This window comes from Gadus morhua, chromosome 13, assembly GCF_902167405.1.
Source record: "Gadus morhua chromosome 13, gadMor3.0, whole genome shotgun sequence".
In the NCBI taxonomy this organism is placed as follows: Eukaryota; Metazoa; Chordata; class Actinopteri; order Gadiformes; family Gadidae; genus Gadus; species Gadus morhua.
Window position 1 is genome coordinate 19,750,503 of NC_044060.1, and position 15,690 is coordinate 19,766,192.

Below are 15,690 nucleotides of genomic sequence, written 5' to 3' on the forward strand. Positions count from 1 at the left end.
GCCGGTGCTGCCCCCAAACCCTCTTGAACTCACTCCTATCACGCATCAGAAGCTCTGACTCACTCACGACATTACAGAAGCCGGTTCAAAACCCACCTCCTCAGAACTGAATTCAACACTTAACCTGTACTCCCTGTCCATCCTACCTTTCATCTCCCATCGGCCCTTCAATCTTCTGTACCACTGATTCCTGGCATTTTATGTGCATATATGTATATACATATATATATATATATATATATATATACAGGTATATATACTGTATAGATATGTATGTATGTTTGTCTATATACATTTATCTTTTTAAATTGTTTGATATATAGTCGGTTTGTAAAGTATGTCAAGTGTCTTTGTGTGTCTTGAAAAGCGTTTAAAATAACATTTTCTTTCAATATTACAAAAAACACAAACCTCCAAATACATAAAGAATTGATAGCACTGAATGTGGTCAGATCCCTTCTTGTTGCCTGTTTATCTGCTCATGATGCTTCATGTCTTTGTTTGGCCCCTACCTGTCTGGACCCTGAGCCCCCACGCTCTGTGGGCGGCAGTGGCTCGGGAGGTGGAGCGGGTTGACTGGCACCTGGAAGGTTGCTGGTTCAACCCCTGCCTCCTCCTAGCTGAGCGTTGAGGTGTCCCTGAGCAAGACACCCAAGCCTAACTGTTCGTGACGGGCTGGCTTGTCGGCCTCGCGTGGCTGACGCCGCCGTCCGTGTGTGAATCAGGCAATCATTGTAAAGGGCTTTCAATGGCCGCTGGTGACAAGGAAGCGCTACATAAATGCAGTGCATTTAACATTTACCATATGTGGCTAGCATCTGTAATAAGCAGACGTTACGCAATGTTTATCCCCTCCGCTGGGCAGGCCTGCCAGCAAGGCCAGGTAGCCGTATCGCATTACTCAGACGCACCAGAAGGAGCTATTCCTTCCTCGTTGCCTCATTTAGCCTTGGCGTCTGTCTTCCAGAGACGTAAGAACAAGTTGAGTTCTATCCGTTCCCAAAATAGTCGCTCAAATGTGAACAAATGACAAATGATACATTTCCAAATGGTTAAGAAAAAATAAGACGCCCCGCCACCAACCTTTCAGTGGGCAATACTTAGTATTCTGACCCACAATGCCCGCTGTTACACTCAACTCCCGTTCCTTGAGGACCCCCCCCCCTCCCTTCAACAGCATCACCTCCAGCCTCCATCTAGATATACCTCTGAAAGATGTCCTTTAACATAGCACACACTCACAGCCACATGTCCCCGCAGGACCCCAGTTGGAACAGCCCCCCCCCCCCCAAACTAGGACAGTAAAGCAGTACACCTGGGCATCTTTCGGGCATGTTCAGAGTCAGTTTTGGTGGGGGGATGTTTCTTTGCATTTCCAAAAGACTTGGGTGTTGTTGAACTGGGTATTGGGTTATGTACCAGACTGAGATTCCCAAGGCCTGTTTAAGCAACGTCACTGCAAAGCGTGCGATTGATTTGTTTTCTATGTTTTATTCCTAAACTGGCAAGAAAACAAATCCTCTGATTTCTTCTTCGGTTTTTTCTGTTTGGATATGCCTCCCTGAAGGTTTGGTGAATTAATATCCCGTATTTAGAAGCATTTTGAGTTACGGAAAGAAACCCAGCATCAAACACATCAACAGCAAAAGGCCTGATGCAACCCTAACTTCCCACAAACTCTTCGCTTGAGGCCAATAAGAAACATACTCGTGTCCCCAGACATCCGGCAAGACAGGTTTTCAATAAAAGAGGATGCCTGTGTGTGTGTGTGTGTGTGTGTGTGTGTGTGTGTGTGTGTGTGTGTGTGTGTGTGTGTGTGTGTGTGTGTGTGTGTTGACAAGTCAAGTCGAGCCAAGTATTTTTATTGCCATAAGTCCCAGTTAGAGTCTCAATATTATATTCTATGACGCGCCCTAACCCTAGCCACCCGAAGTGCAAGGAAAAAGCGGAGAGGAGTGATCCTTCAAATGGATTGTTGAGAGTGCAATGGCTGCCATGATGGACATGCATTACTGTAGCATAATAAGAAACCATTGAATTGACGTCATTGTTTTTTATTCGTTGCGCCGCTCAACAGAGACTTCCCAACGGCTCCATCGACGCCCATGACGACGGTAACCGGGCGGCGGAGCTCCAGGAGCTGCTGGATCGGACCAATCAGGACCTGGCCCAGAGCCGCGAGCGCTCCACCACCATGAACGGGCGCCTGGCCGAGCTGGAGGTGGAGCTGGCCAACACCCGGCGGGAGCTGAGCCGCAGCGAGGAGCAGTCCCTCAAACAGCAGCGGGAGCAGAGAGAGGTGGGAGGGACTCCAAGGACACCAGATGAGGGGCAGAAGTGTGGGAAGAAAACGAAAAATACCACTTTTCATATTGTTACATCTCCAAAGTCTAATATTCAAGTACATATTTAATTTATACACGTCTAAATGTTTGATAGGGTACCATTGAGGTTTTCCACTATTAAAAGATTGATATCAGACAGAAGTCACCCTCGCTTGCTTTATCAAAGACAAACAAGTCTGGGAATACATCATTATGTCTTCTTATGCTTTCATGAAACGGGCTGATAACATTTCAGAGAACTTTATGATCTTCTGTTGTCACTTAGTGACTGGCATTGAGCGTGGTGGTACCCTGAAGCACACCAACAGACAGTGAGACGCAGGTGTTTGTGTGTGTGTGTGTGTGTGTGTATGTGTGTGTGTGTGCGTGTTTTCCTCTTACTATTTGCCTGTCGTAGGCGTTGGCACAGAGAGAGGACATGGAGGAGAGGATCACCACGTTAGAGAAGCGCTACCTGGCAGCCCAGCGCGAGACCACACACATCCACGACCTCAACGACAAGCTGGAGAACGAGCTGGCCACCAAGGACTCACTGCACCGACAGGTAAACACACACACACCTCAACACACGCACAGGCACACACACACACACACGCACACCCTCAGGTTCACCTTCACGGATACACACGCACACTCACAGACACACAAACTCAAGCACACCTTCATGGACACATACACATGCGCCCTCAGGTACACATACACGGTCACATGCATGCACACTCCCATACAGACACATACACTAAGGTACACATACAGAGACACACACACACAAAGGTACACGGACACAAACACACACACACACACACATACACCCACACACACACATGCATCCACGCAGACACACACATGTATGCTAACAGACAGGTCGGCACACAGCACAACAGCCCTGCCTACCTGGACGTCCAAATGCATACACACAAACATTCACGCTGTGCAAACACTGTAAATACATCCATCCATCCATCCATCCAAACATCCATACATACAAACATACATCCATACATCTGTACATTCTTTCAAAAATACATCCATACATCCGTACATCCATACATCCATGCATCCATACATACATACATACATGCATACATACATACATACATGCAAACCAACCTGACCAAAGCTGTCCATGACCTCTATGGTCCATGTGTAGTCAGGGGGTACTCAGTCCATTCCCTCCATGGGATAGAACGACAGCACAACAAAACCTTCAATGGAGGCCATCTGCCTTCACGGTGTACGTAGATACACACCAATGGTTACAGAGCCCACCTCTCCCTTGTGTGTGTCTGTGTGTCTGTGTGTGTGTGTGTGTGTGTGTGTGTGTGTGTGTGTGTGTGTGTGTGTGTGTGTGTGTGTGTGTGTGTGTGTGTGTCTGTGTGTGTGTGTGTGTGTGTGTGTGTGTGTGTGTGTGTGTGTGTGTGTGTGTGTGTGTGTGTGTTTGCACGGATACGTGAGTGCGTGCGAGTGTGTTAGAATACATGAATGCATATTCGTGCCACATTAACAAATGCCTCTATGTCTGTCTTGTCTGTGTGCGTTCACGTGATGTCTCTTTCTTTTTGTACGTACATGTATGTGCATGCGTGTCTGCGCATGCACATGTGTCCTTTTTTGGTCGTACGTGTACATATACGGATGCATGTGTGTGTATGTGTGTGTTTTCGTGTGTGTTTTCGTGTGTGTGTGTGTGTGTGTGTGTGTGTGTGTGTGTGTCTGTGTACGTGTGCCAGAGCGAGGAGAAGGTGCGGCAGCTCCAGGAGATGCTGGAGCTGGCGGAGCAGCGGCTGGCCCAGACCCTGAGGAAGGCGGAGACGCTGCCCGAGGTGGAGGCTGAGCTGGCCCAGAGAGTGGCGGCGCTCTCCAAGGTACCACCCACACACCTGGACGCACATTCTGGGATACACACCCTGGGATACACACCCTGGGATACACACCCTGGGATTCACACCCTTGGATGCACAACCTGTAATGCAACCCCCCCCGTAATACACACCCTGTGATAAAGACCCCGTAATACACACCCTGGGACACACAACACACCCTGGGATACACACCCCGTAATACACACTCTGTGATACACACCCCGTAAAACACACCCTGGCATACACACCCTGGCATACACACCCTGTGATACACACCCAGTGATACACACCCTGGGACACACAACACACCCTGTGATAATGACCCCGTAATACACACCCTGTGATACACACTCTGTGACACACACCCTGTAATAAACACCCTGTAATACACACTCTGTGATACACACCCCGTAAAACACACCCTGTGATACACACCCTGGTTACACACCCTGTGATACACACCCTGTGCTACACACACTTTCATACACACCCTGTGATACACACCCTGGTTACACACCCTGTGATACACACACTCTGTGATACACACCCTGTAATTCACCCCCAGTGAGACACAGCCCTGGGACCCCTACGTGGAGTCCTCACTAACGTATCACCAGCGTAGGGGGGCCTTGCGTAGATACAGGACTTGGAGAGCATTGTGTTCACACAGCCCCGGGCAAGGGTTTGAATCCCACTGACAATTATCTGAAACTCCTGCAGTAGGGGTACTGGATCCTGCCAACAACAGCCCCAATTGTATTGAATCAGGTTGCTGAAAATGTATGAAAATGAAAATGTGACCTGTTATACTGCGAATCACATTACAATCACATTACATGAGTGTGGATATTTGAGATGTGGTACAGTGTTGCTAATGGTGACTCAACACACATTGAGACAGAGGCTTCCTGATGTGTGTCGCCCTCTGCAGGCTGAGGAGCGCCATGGCAACGTTGAAGAGCGCCTCCGACAGCTGGAATCGCAACTGGAGGAGAAAAACCAAGAACTCGGAAGGGTGTGTGTGTGTGTGTGTGTGTGTGTGTGTGTGTGTGTGTGTGTGTGTGTGTGTGTGTGTGTGTGTGTGTGTGTGTGTGTGTGTGTGTGTGTTTTTGTGTGTGTGGGCATTTGTGAATGTGTCTCTGTGTATTTATGTACTGTGTGTGTGTGTGTGTGTGTGTCTCTGTTTGAATGTGCACATCTACGTGTGTGTGTGTGTGTGTCTCATTTTGAATGTGCACATCTATGAGTGTGTGTGTGTGTGTGTGTGTTTGCATGTGCGTGTGCGTGTCAAACCGAGCTTATATGCAACTGCCAAAGCGTCCACAATGACATGAAACATCACGACACACACATCATGGTGACAGTGAGGGCATGCAGACCCTGAAGGGCTAATGCTCAGACACACGCACACACACACACACAGACACACAGATCTCCATTGAGCTGTAAGCATGCTCTCGTACTGAAGCCACGTCTCGTGCTGCAGCGTGTGTTTCCCTCTCCCCGCACTCCCTGATTGGCCGATATCTTTAGACTGAATATTTCTCGCTTGGCTAATTTCTCTTTCTACATGCAACCTCATGGCTATATATAGCTGGAGAAGCACTCTGAGGAAGCAAATGTGTTGTTTTTCGTCTGTTCTTGTGTGTGTGTGTGTGTGTGTGTGTGTGTGTGTGTGTGTGTGTGTGTGTGTGTGTGTGTGTATGTGTGTGTGTGTGTGTGTGTGTGTGTGTGTGTGTGTGTGTGTGTGTGTGTGGTGTTGTGTTTGTGTGTGTGTGTGTGTGTGTGTGTATGTGTGTGTGTGTGCGTGCGTGCGTGCGTGTGTGTGTGCGTGCGTGCGTGCGTGCGTGTGTGTGTGTGTGTGTGTGTGTGTGCGTATGTATGTGTCTGTGTGTGTATATGTGTGTGTGTGTGTGTGTGTCTGTGTGTGTCTGTGTGTGTGTGTGTGTGTGTGTGTGCGTGCGTGCGTGTGTGTGCGTTTGTGCATGTGTGCACTTTAAATACTCCATGCTGCCTTGAAGCCTGGTTATTATGTAAATGGCCCGCTGTTATAGTGGGCTGTCAAGGGCACGGCCACAGATCGGTGATGAAGGGAAGTGGGGCTGAGCCCCGGCTCTGTGTCGGCCATTAGTGATAGTCCTACAGACAGAGACACTGTGCTGTACGTGTCTATTGCTCGGGTCTGGGTGTGGGTGCAGGTGTGCGTGCGTGAGGGCAGGTGTGCCTGTACGGCGTGTGTCTGTGTCCGCGTGGTATGGAAGGCCAAGAGGGTCAAAGCTATGCCTCTTTGTACACGTGTACTCTTCGAATTGATGTGAAGTACAGAGTTGATGCTTTCACAAAGCCACGTTTCACACTGTTGTACTTTATCATGCCGTCTTCTCTGGCGCTTATTCTCTTTTGGCTTAAAAATGAGTTTAATAGCCTGTTAAAAAGCCGTAAAAAACACAGTCGTTTACACCATTGTAGAGTTGAGAAACAGCGGCGTGAAAGAAGGCATTTTCAACCACTAAAGGGCTGTGTTTTACGGTGATTTCAATCCATACACGTCTACAGTGAGGCATAGTTTTGACCCTCCTGGCCTTCCATAGCATGGAGTTGGTGCACAGTGGGTGTCTGTGAGTGTCTGAGTGCATGAATGCTTGTGTGTATGGCAGGGGTGCGTGCCTGTGTGCATGAATGTGCATGAGTGTGTGTTTGCATGTGTGTGCGTGTGTGTGTGTGTTTGTGTGTCTGTGAACGCAAGCACGCGTGGCCCAGTTGTGTGTGCGTCGACGTTGGGCCGAGGTCCCGTCAATTGGACTCGCCGGGCGCATTACCCCCGCGGTCCCGCTCTGAGAGGGACAATGTAATCCCTTCTAATCGTCTCTTGAATCATCGCAATTAACTCATCCCGGGTGTAGAGTCCCTTCATGGCCCCGGCGATGCGGCTACCGGGCTCCCCTCTTTCTTAAGACGCCTCCTTCATCTTTTAATCCACCAGCGAGGGACACTCGATTAGCCGCAAACACGGATTCAAAATACGGTTGCTCCCTGGGTCAAAGGTCAACATCCCCCCTTGTCCTCAACCCCACCCCCCCCCCCAGGCTCGTCAGCGGGAGAAGATGAACGAAGAGCACAACAAACGTCTGTCGGACACGGTGGACCGCCTGCTGACCGAGTCCAACGAGAGGCTGCAGCTGCACCTGAAGGAGCGCATGGCCGCCCTGGAGGACAAGGTAAAGGCTCACGCTGTCGGGACGGAGGGCCGTCCCACGGGGAGGGGGAAGCAGGGCGACCCCGTGGGACGCCCCTGAGCGGTGCAGACACTCGGCTGATCTCGTTTGTTTGTCTCGGTCTAGAATTCTCTGATCCAGGACCTGGAGAACTGCCAGAAACAACTGGAGGAGTTCCACCACACTCGGGTCAGTAGAGCCCCCCGAGGTAGGCCACGGGGGGGGGCGGGGGTCGGGAGAGATGGTTGTAATGTTGGAAACCTGCGATGACCTCGGCCGACCGGTCAGGAACCACAGGCGAGACGCCTCACCCACGGCCCTCCCTGCTCTATACTTCAACGTTTTACAAAAGAAATGGCTGTCACATTTGCTAAAGGACTAAATATGAAGTGTACACCAGTAAAATAAAAAGTTTAGCTGTCCTATGATGAGCCTGATCTCACACTCCTTTGATCTCTCTCTCTCTCTCTCTCTCTCTCTCTCTCTCTCCCTCTCCCTCTCTCTCTGTCTCTCTCTCTGTCTCTCTCTCTCCTTCTCTCGCCCTCTCTCCTTCTCTCTCTCTCTCTCTCTCTCTCTCTCTCTCTCTCTCTCTCTCTCTCTCTCTCTCTCTCTCTCTCTCTCTCTCTCTCTCTCCCCTCAAACAGGAGCGTCTGATAGGGGAGATCGAGAAGCTGAGGAACGAGATCGACCATCTGAAGCGGCGCAGTGGGGCGTTTGCAGATGGGAGTCACCCACGGTAACCACACACACTACACACACACACGCACACAGGCACACACACACACACACACACATTCCCGCACAAACACAAACCTTCTCGCCTCAGAAAAGGTCTACTCGCTGAGCTTCCACTGTGTGTGTGTGTGTGTGTGTGTGTGTGTGTGTGTGTGTGTGTGTGTGTGTGTGTGTGTGTGTGTGTGTGTGTGTGTGTGTGTGTGTGCCTGTGTGCGTGTGTGTCTGTGTGCGTTGCCAGCTCTCACCTGGGCAGCGCCAGTGATCTCCGCTACTCCATGGTGGAGAGCCAGGACGGCCACTACAGCACCACCGTCATCAGACGAGCACAAAAGGGCCGGCTGGCTGCGCTGCGAGACGAGCCCAACAAGGTGCCCAACTGCCAGTCACATGGATCTATTTCCGTTCGGATCTCTTCACAGCCGCCTATAGCGCATCACGCCTCCAAAAGAGCAAACCATCCGCGCGTCTCAAACACGTTATCACAAGGTCATTCTCCTGCTTCGCTAATGACTGCCATGCCGGGGGCCAGGAATCATGATGACGATAACGACAAGAAGAAGAAGGATGACAATAATAGTATAGTGTATAATAATAGTGTTTGGTTTATTTCCATGCTTTATCTCACCGGTTTCTTTCTACTAACCTCTCTTCTGTTCTTCTGCCTCTGCTTATATTCGGCTGCGGCGGACACTCCGTCTGATGTAAGTTCTCTCCTCATTCATTTCCTCTCATAAGTCCCCCCCCCCCCCCCCCCCCCTCCCAAAATGCATAACACAGCACGCACGTACACGTTTGTTTGTTTGTGTGTACTCCCCGCCACCTCCCACAACTTTCATCCATGTATTCATCATCTAGTTAATTTAATGGAATATTAAATTAATGTTCAACCCTGAGTTGTTGTCTTTGTCACAGGCACAAACATCCTTATTAGTAATCAGCCGTAATGCAGAACGTTTAAAAAGGTGTCCTTTCAGAAGGTGATGTTCTGCTGCGCGTGTTCTGTTGGAAGACTCAGGCCCAATCCCATTTCTACCCCTTACCCCTCCCCCTTGTTTTGAAGGGGGAAGGGGGAAGGGGAAGGGGAAGGGGAAGGGGTAAGGGGTAAGGGTTATTTCTACTTCTTACTACTTCTTACCCCTTCAAAACAAGGGGGAGGGGTAGGGGGAAGGGGAAGAAATGGGATTGGGCCTCAGTCTCATGTGGTTTGGTTGTGTGTGACTCCGCCCCCCCCGCAGGTGTTGGCCATCTTTGAACAGGACTTCCCCTCGCTGCGCGGGAGCGTCACTCACCTCCTCGGCAGCGACATCGAGGCCGAATCAGATCTGGATGACGACGTTAGCTCCGCCCTCCTCTCCCCGAGTGGCCAATCCGACGCACAGACCCTCGCGCTCATGCTTCAAGAGCAGCTTGACGCCATCAATGAGGAGATCAGGTGACAAAGCAACAAGCCAACAGACAGGGTCATATGCACTACAAATGTGCTATGTCTGGACATTCAATGAAATACATATTAATAAATTTATTTATTTATTTGTATATAGTTGCCTGTATGGGTGAAGGACTTACATACTTAATTACTAACCTTGAATTAATATCTTTAATTACGTTTTATTGTGAAAACGGAATTTTCACAATAAAATATTTTTTTGGACACAGGTCTAAATTTCATATGTATTTTTTTATTTGATCAATTCTTCAATTACCTTTTGAATTGTTGTAGAAATGCATGAACATACCAATCCACTGCTCTATGCTGCATTTAGGAGGTGAACCATGTTGAACGTCGCCTCTTGCAGGATGATCCAGGTGGAGAGGGACTCCGCAGAGCTGCGCTCGGACGAGATCGAGTCCCGCGTCAACAGTGGCAGCATGGACGGTCTCAACGTGACGCTCCGCCCCCGAGCCCTGCCCACCTCGGCCACCGCCCAATCACTGGCCTCGTCCACCTCCCCGCCCACCAGTGGGCGCTCTACACCAAAACATCACGCGCGCAACGCCAGCCACCAGCTGGGCATCATGACTCTGGTCCGAGGACACACACACACACACACACACATCAAACGCAGACACGCACACACTCTCTCACATGCACAAACCACACACGCAAACATGCACACATATACAAAGACAAAAACAAATCCTTCTTTCCCTCTTGTCGCCCTTGAACACTAAACATGCACAACAGGACAATATACTACACTATGCAGTGCAAAGATACTATAAACATTCTTACCATATTGGCATCACTTTTTAATAAGGTTCACTCAAGAGTAAATGACGCTTCTTTAGTTAAAGATAAACTTAGCATTAACAAAACATTTAATAACATTGGTAGATGATCAGTAAGTGCTATGGATAGATCCGCCGGCCACTGGACTCTATTGGCTGATCTATTCAACACACATTAGGACGGACACGCCCACTTGTGATGTCACTAGAGGGCTTATTTTAACATATTTGAACAGCAAGGCATTGTTAATGATGAGTTCATCACTTTCTAAAGGCTTATGAATGACTTACGAATGAACGTAAGAATCCAGTGAAGAACCCGAATATCAACAGTACTAAAAACACGTGTGCCATAGCAAGCGTGCATGCCACGTCCCCTCTAACCCGTGTGTTGTGTTGTGGTCCACACAGCCCAGCGACCTGAGGAAGCACCGCAGGAAAGTGGCCGTAAGTCTCCTCTCTGGCTAACGCTAACCCTGAGCTCACCGTCGAGCTGCCTCATTCACGCCTGACGTTTCGTTTCGGCGCTCGCCGCTTCTCCCCTAGTCCCCGACGGAGGTGCGCGAGGACAAGGCCACCATCAAGTGTGAGACGTCCCCCCCCTCGTCCCCCCGTAGCCTGCGGCTGGAGACCAACTTCGCCCAGCTCACCGGCAGCCTGGAGGACGGCCGAGGGTACGTGAAGCCTCCGCTCCTTCCTGACACAATCACCCGTTGGTCACCGCAGAACACACGCACACGCACACACGTGTGGCGCACGTGGCACCACTGACGGGACTCTCTGGGCCGTCCACAGCAACAAGCAGAAGAAAGGCATCAAGTCGTCCATCGGCCGTCTGTTTGGGAAGAAGGAGAAGGGACGCATGGAGCAGGCGGTCGGGAGGGAGGGTCAGCCTCTTCCTCCTGTACCAGGTACAGCTGTCTGTGTGTGCGATGGTATGAAGGTCCAATATCTTCATTACATTTGGCGGAGTGACTAGCTCCTTGACCTGTGTTTGACACTTCCGACTTCATTTGTCAGATTGGCAGGCGACTGAAGGAATGGCATTGCTTGTCTCGCGAATAGCTCTGTGGCTGCTTTTCTTTTATGAAACTTAAACTATTCTAATGACCTTAAATTGTGCAACTGTCTCTGCTGGCAGCTACAGTGTGTTTGTGTGTGTGTGTGTCTGTGTGTGTGTGTGTGTGTGTGTGTGTGTGTGTGTGTGTGTGTGTGTGTGTGTGTGTGTGTGTGTGTGTGTGTGTGTGTGTGTGTGTGTGTGTGTGTGTGTGTGTGTGTGTGCGTTCCAGACTTTGAGATGAGCATCGGAGACACCATGACTCTGGGGAAGTTGGGCACCCAGGCAGAAAGGGACCGCAGGATGAAGAAGAAGTAACACCTCGTTTTCCATCTCCATCTTTCTTATACCAAGAGAGAGTCTGGGTATTTTTTCAATCGACATCGCCATTGTTTTTCTCTACTCATTCCTCCCTCCCCCCTCCCTCTATGTTCCCCCACCCCCCCCGTCTACAGACATGAGCTGCTGGAAGATGCCAGGAGGAGGGGTCTGCCGTTCGCCCAATGGGACGGCCCAACCGTTGTCTCCTGGCTAGAGGTATACATCCCCAACACAGCTAACAGTGTCTCCATGACGACGCTCCCCCCACACGCAGAGACAGGCTGCCTTTACATGTGCTCCCAGCTGGGTATGACTTATAGCTTAGAGTGACCAGCACCTCCGGTCCTACACTCCAAGAAAAGTCTGACGCAGAAATTAGGCTTACAGGAGCATAACAGAACACTTATAACAATGATGACGATGGTGATGATGATGAGGATGATGAGGAAGACAATGAGGATGACAATGATGATGACGATCACGATGTGGATGATATAGTGTCGATGATGACGAAGAAGATTATGACGAAGACTTGGGCAATTACGACGAGGAAGATAGAGAAATCAGTGATGATGATGGCGTCGATGTAACGGCAACGGAAATGATAATATAGAAAACATCACGTAGAAAAACAATACAATGCTAGCTCTGCGCTACACGCTCCACATGCCGCTGTCTTCAAGGAGACCCTCTGTGTCCCCGTAGCTGTGGGTGGGCATGCCGGCCTGGTACGTGGCGGCGTGCCGGGCCAACGTGAAGAGCGGGGCCATCATGTCGGCGCTGTCGGACACGGAGATCCAAAGGGAGATCGGCATCAGCAACCCGCTGCACCGCCTCAAGCTGCGCCTCGCCATCCAGGAGATGGTTTCCCTCACCAGCCCCTCGGCCCCGCTCACCTCCAGAACGGTACACACACACCGGGACACAGAGAGACACACACACACACACACACACACACACACACCGGGACACAGAGACACACACACACACACACACACACACACACACACACACACACACCGGGACACAGAGACACACACACACACACACACTCACACACACACACACACACACACACACACACACACACACACCGGGACACAGAGACACACACACACTCACACGCACACACACACACACACACACACACACACACACACACACACCGGGACACACAGACACACGCAAACACACTCACACACACACCGGGACACAGAGACACACACACACACACGCAAACACACTCACACACACACCGGGACACAGAGACACACACACACACACACACACACACACACACACACACACACACACACACACACACCGGGACACAGAGACACACACACACACACACACACACACACACACACACACACACACACACACACACACACACACACCGGGACACAGAGACACACACACACACACACACACACACACACACACACACACACACACACACCGGGACACAGAGACACACACACACACACACACACACACACACACACACACACACACACACACACACACACACACACACACACACCGGGACACAGAGACACACACACACACACACACACACCGGGACACAGAGACACACACTCACACACACACCGGGACACAGAGACACACACACACACCTGGACACAGAGACACACACACACACACACACAAACACACACACACACACACACCGGGACACAGAGACACAGAGACACACACACACACACACACACACACACACACATGTAGACACATAGTCATAGATACACACAGACACACAGACACACACAAATACAGACACGCAAACACGCACACACACACACGTAGACACAGACATAGACACACAGACACGTAGACACACGTAGTTACATAGACATTGGAACACACAGACACACACAAAAACACGTAGTCACATAGACATTGGAACACACAGACACACACATATTTAGCCACAGAAACACAGAGACAAGGAAAGTAGTGACAGTAATAAATCATAAACTAAGTCAAGGTTGACTCGGCGAGGGCCGCGACATCGCCACCCTGACTTCAAGATGCATACACACACCGAAATAAATGTCCTGGCGCCCGGGCACCCTGACGCACCCCTATGCGTTATGATTTGACACCCTTTTGCTCTCCACACCACACGAAGCCTTGGTGTTGTGCCGGATTGCATGAAGCTCAGTGGCCGCTGTTCACTCCAAACCATCCCGGATATATGTTACTCACTACCTGCCTGAAACACTCTTCCTCCCTCACTCAACACACACCGTGTGAACGGATGTGTGTGTGTGTGTGTGTGTGTGTGTGTGTGTGTGTGTGTGTGTGTGTGTGTGTGTGTGTGTGTGTGTGTGTGTGTGTGTGTGTGTGTGTGAATGTGTTTCTATATGTGATCATGGGCACATGAACATGTGTTTTTGGGCATATATCTGTGCGTGTGTGTGTGTGTGTGTGTGTGTGTGTGTGTGTGTGGGTGTGTGTGTGTGTGTGTGTGTGCGTATGTGTGCGTGCGCGCGCGTGTGTACGTGTATGTGTGTTTTGTGTTTGTGTGTGTGTGTGCGTGCACATGTGCGTGTGCTCTCCCTCTCCGAGCAGTCCTCCGGAAATGTGTGGCTGACTCACGAAGAGATGGAGAACCTGGCCTCCTCCACTAAAGCGGTCAGTGCCATCTGGGTGCACCCCTGACCCCTACACCCACACCCCCACCCACACCCGCACCCCCACCCGCACCCACACCCCCACCCCCACCCACACCTCTCCCTCCATCCACCGCGCTGGACTCGGATTGTAAACTTATTGCACGCATGGCTTTTACTCTGCTGTTGCTCTTGAGTGTGTCCGTTGTCTGCCGGTCTGTCTGTCTGTCTGTCTGTCTGTCTGGGGGTCCAGGATCCAACCCTATCGGAGAAGACCCTTTTAAATGTTTGTCATATAACCTTCAGTGTTGTGTGTGCAAATTAGGGGTGTGAATAACTCAAAATTTTCATGGTCGAATAATCAATGGGTGGTATGAACGAATAATTGATTGTTCGATCTGTGCCGACATTCACAAAGGCAGCCATGGATCATCGGCAAGAAATCACTTAATATCTTAAACGCAAAAAAACAACTACCTGCTAAGTAGTTCCAGTCTAATTGTCTGTTCAGCCTTCAAAACGAGAGCTGGTAAATTGTGAAAAATGAATTAAACTGTAATCAGACAACGCGGTTATATGCTATAGACCCTAGAGTATCTGTGGTATAAAGGCTGGGACGAATATCGAATTATAAATATGTACAATGCATAACATTAGCTCTCTGGCTCGATCAGCAGACTAGAATACCTCCCGTTGCCAAGTCCTAGCTATGGTCCGTCCTATTTACTGAAGGAGTGAACAATGTTTCAGTTGCATAAGAACCTTACGGGAGGGTAATGATTGTTCCAGGTATTAGTCAAACCCTCAGGCACTACCAGGGAAACAAAGTTATGGCTTTTGAAAAACGTTATATTTGGATTGTAAAACGCATGAAAATATAAATGAATGGTCTTAATTTATTTTCTTTGGCAAGTGACCATGGTATAAGCGGGATAATGCCCTTCGAGGTGTCCAACAATAGTTCCGTCCTTTAATTCTTGTTTATTTGAAATGTTAACGGTCCAAATGTTAAAAATCGACTTTCGCCGTCGGGAATGAATAATCATCGAATATTCTGTCCCATCCCTAGTGTAAATGTGTTTGTGCGTGCGCGTGTCCACACATTTCTGTGTGTGAACACAATGTGTGTGTCTGTGTGTGTGTGTGTGTGTGTATAGTTAGTCTGTGTGTGTGTGTGTGTGTGTGTGTGTGTCTATATTTGTATGTCTTTATATTTTGTGTGTGTGTGTGTGTGTTTGTGTGTGTGTGTTGTGTGTGTCCCTCTAACACTATGCATTGTGTGTTTGC

The 15,690-nt window shown here is 49.7% G+C and overlaps 1 protein-coding gene across 8 annotated transcripts in view; it reads left to right on the forward strand.

Moving 5' to 3' along the window:
• The window catches only part of ppfia4 (PTPRF interacting protein alpha 4), a 56,998-nt gene that overhangs the window by 34,070 nt on the left and 7,238 nt on the right, over positions 1-15,690 (forward strand). For 3 of the 8 annotated variants that reach the window (XM_030375175.1, XM_030375180.1, XM_030375181.1), the window contains 17 exons: positions 2,078-2,299; positions 2,743-2,889; positions 4,076-4,210; positions 5,139-5,222; positions 7,294-7,425; positions 7,549-7,611; positions 8,067-8,158; positions 8,396-8,525; positions 9,393-9,589; positions 9,954-10,182; positions 10,798-10,833; positions 10,933-11,060; positions 11,182-11,321; positions 11,676-11,757; positions 11,899-11,980; positions 12,470-12,670; positions 14,363-14,425. In XM_030375175.1, coding sequence (XP_030231035.1) covers positions 2,078-2,299; positions 2,743-2,889; positions 4,076-4,210; positions 5,139-5,222; positions 7,294-7,425; positions 7,549-7,611; positions 8,067-8,158; positions 8,396-8,525; positions 9,393-9,589; positions 9,954-10,182; positions 10,798-10,833; positions 10,933-11,060; positions 11,182-11,321; positions 11,676-11,757; positions 11,899-11,980; positions 12,470-12,670; positions 14,363-14,425 — 2,163 coding nt within the window. The remainder of the gene's footprint in view (positions 1-2,077; positions 2,300-2,742; positions 2,890-4,075; positions 4,211-5,138; positions 5,223-7,293; positions 7,426-7,548; positions 7,612-8,066; positions 8,159-8,395; positions 8,526-9,392; positions 9,590-9,953; positions 10,183-10,797; positions 10,834-10,932; positions 11,061-11,181; positions 11,322-11,675; positions 11,758-11,898; positions 11,981-12,469; positions 12,671-14,362; positions 14,426-15,690) is intronic. The other 5 variants (XM_030375178.1, XM_030375183.1, XM_030375177.1 and 2 more) reach the window with 4 other exon arrangements.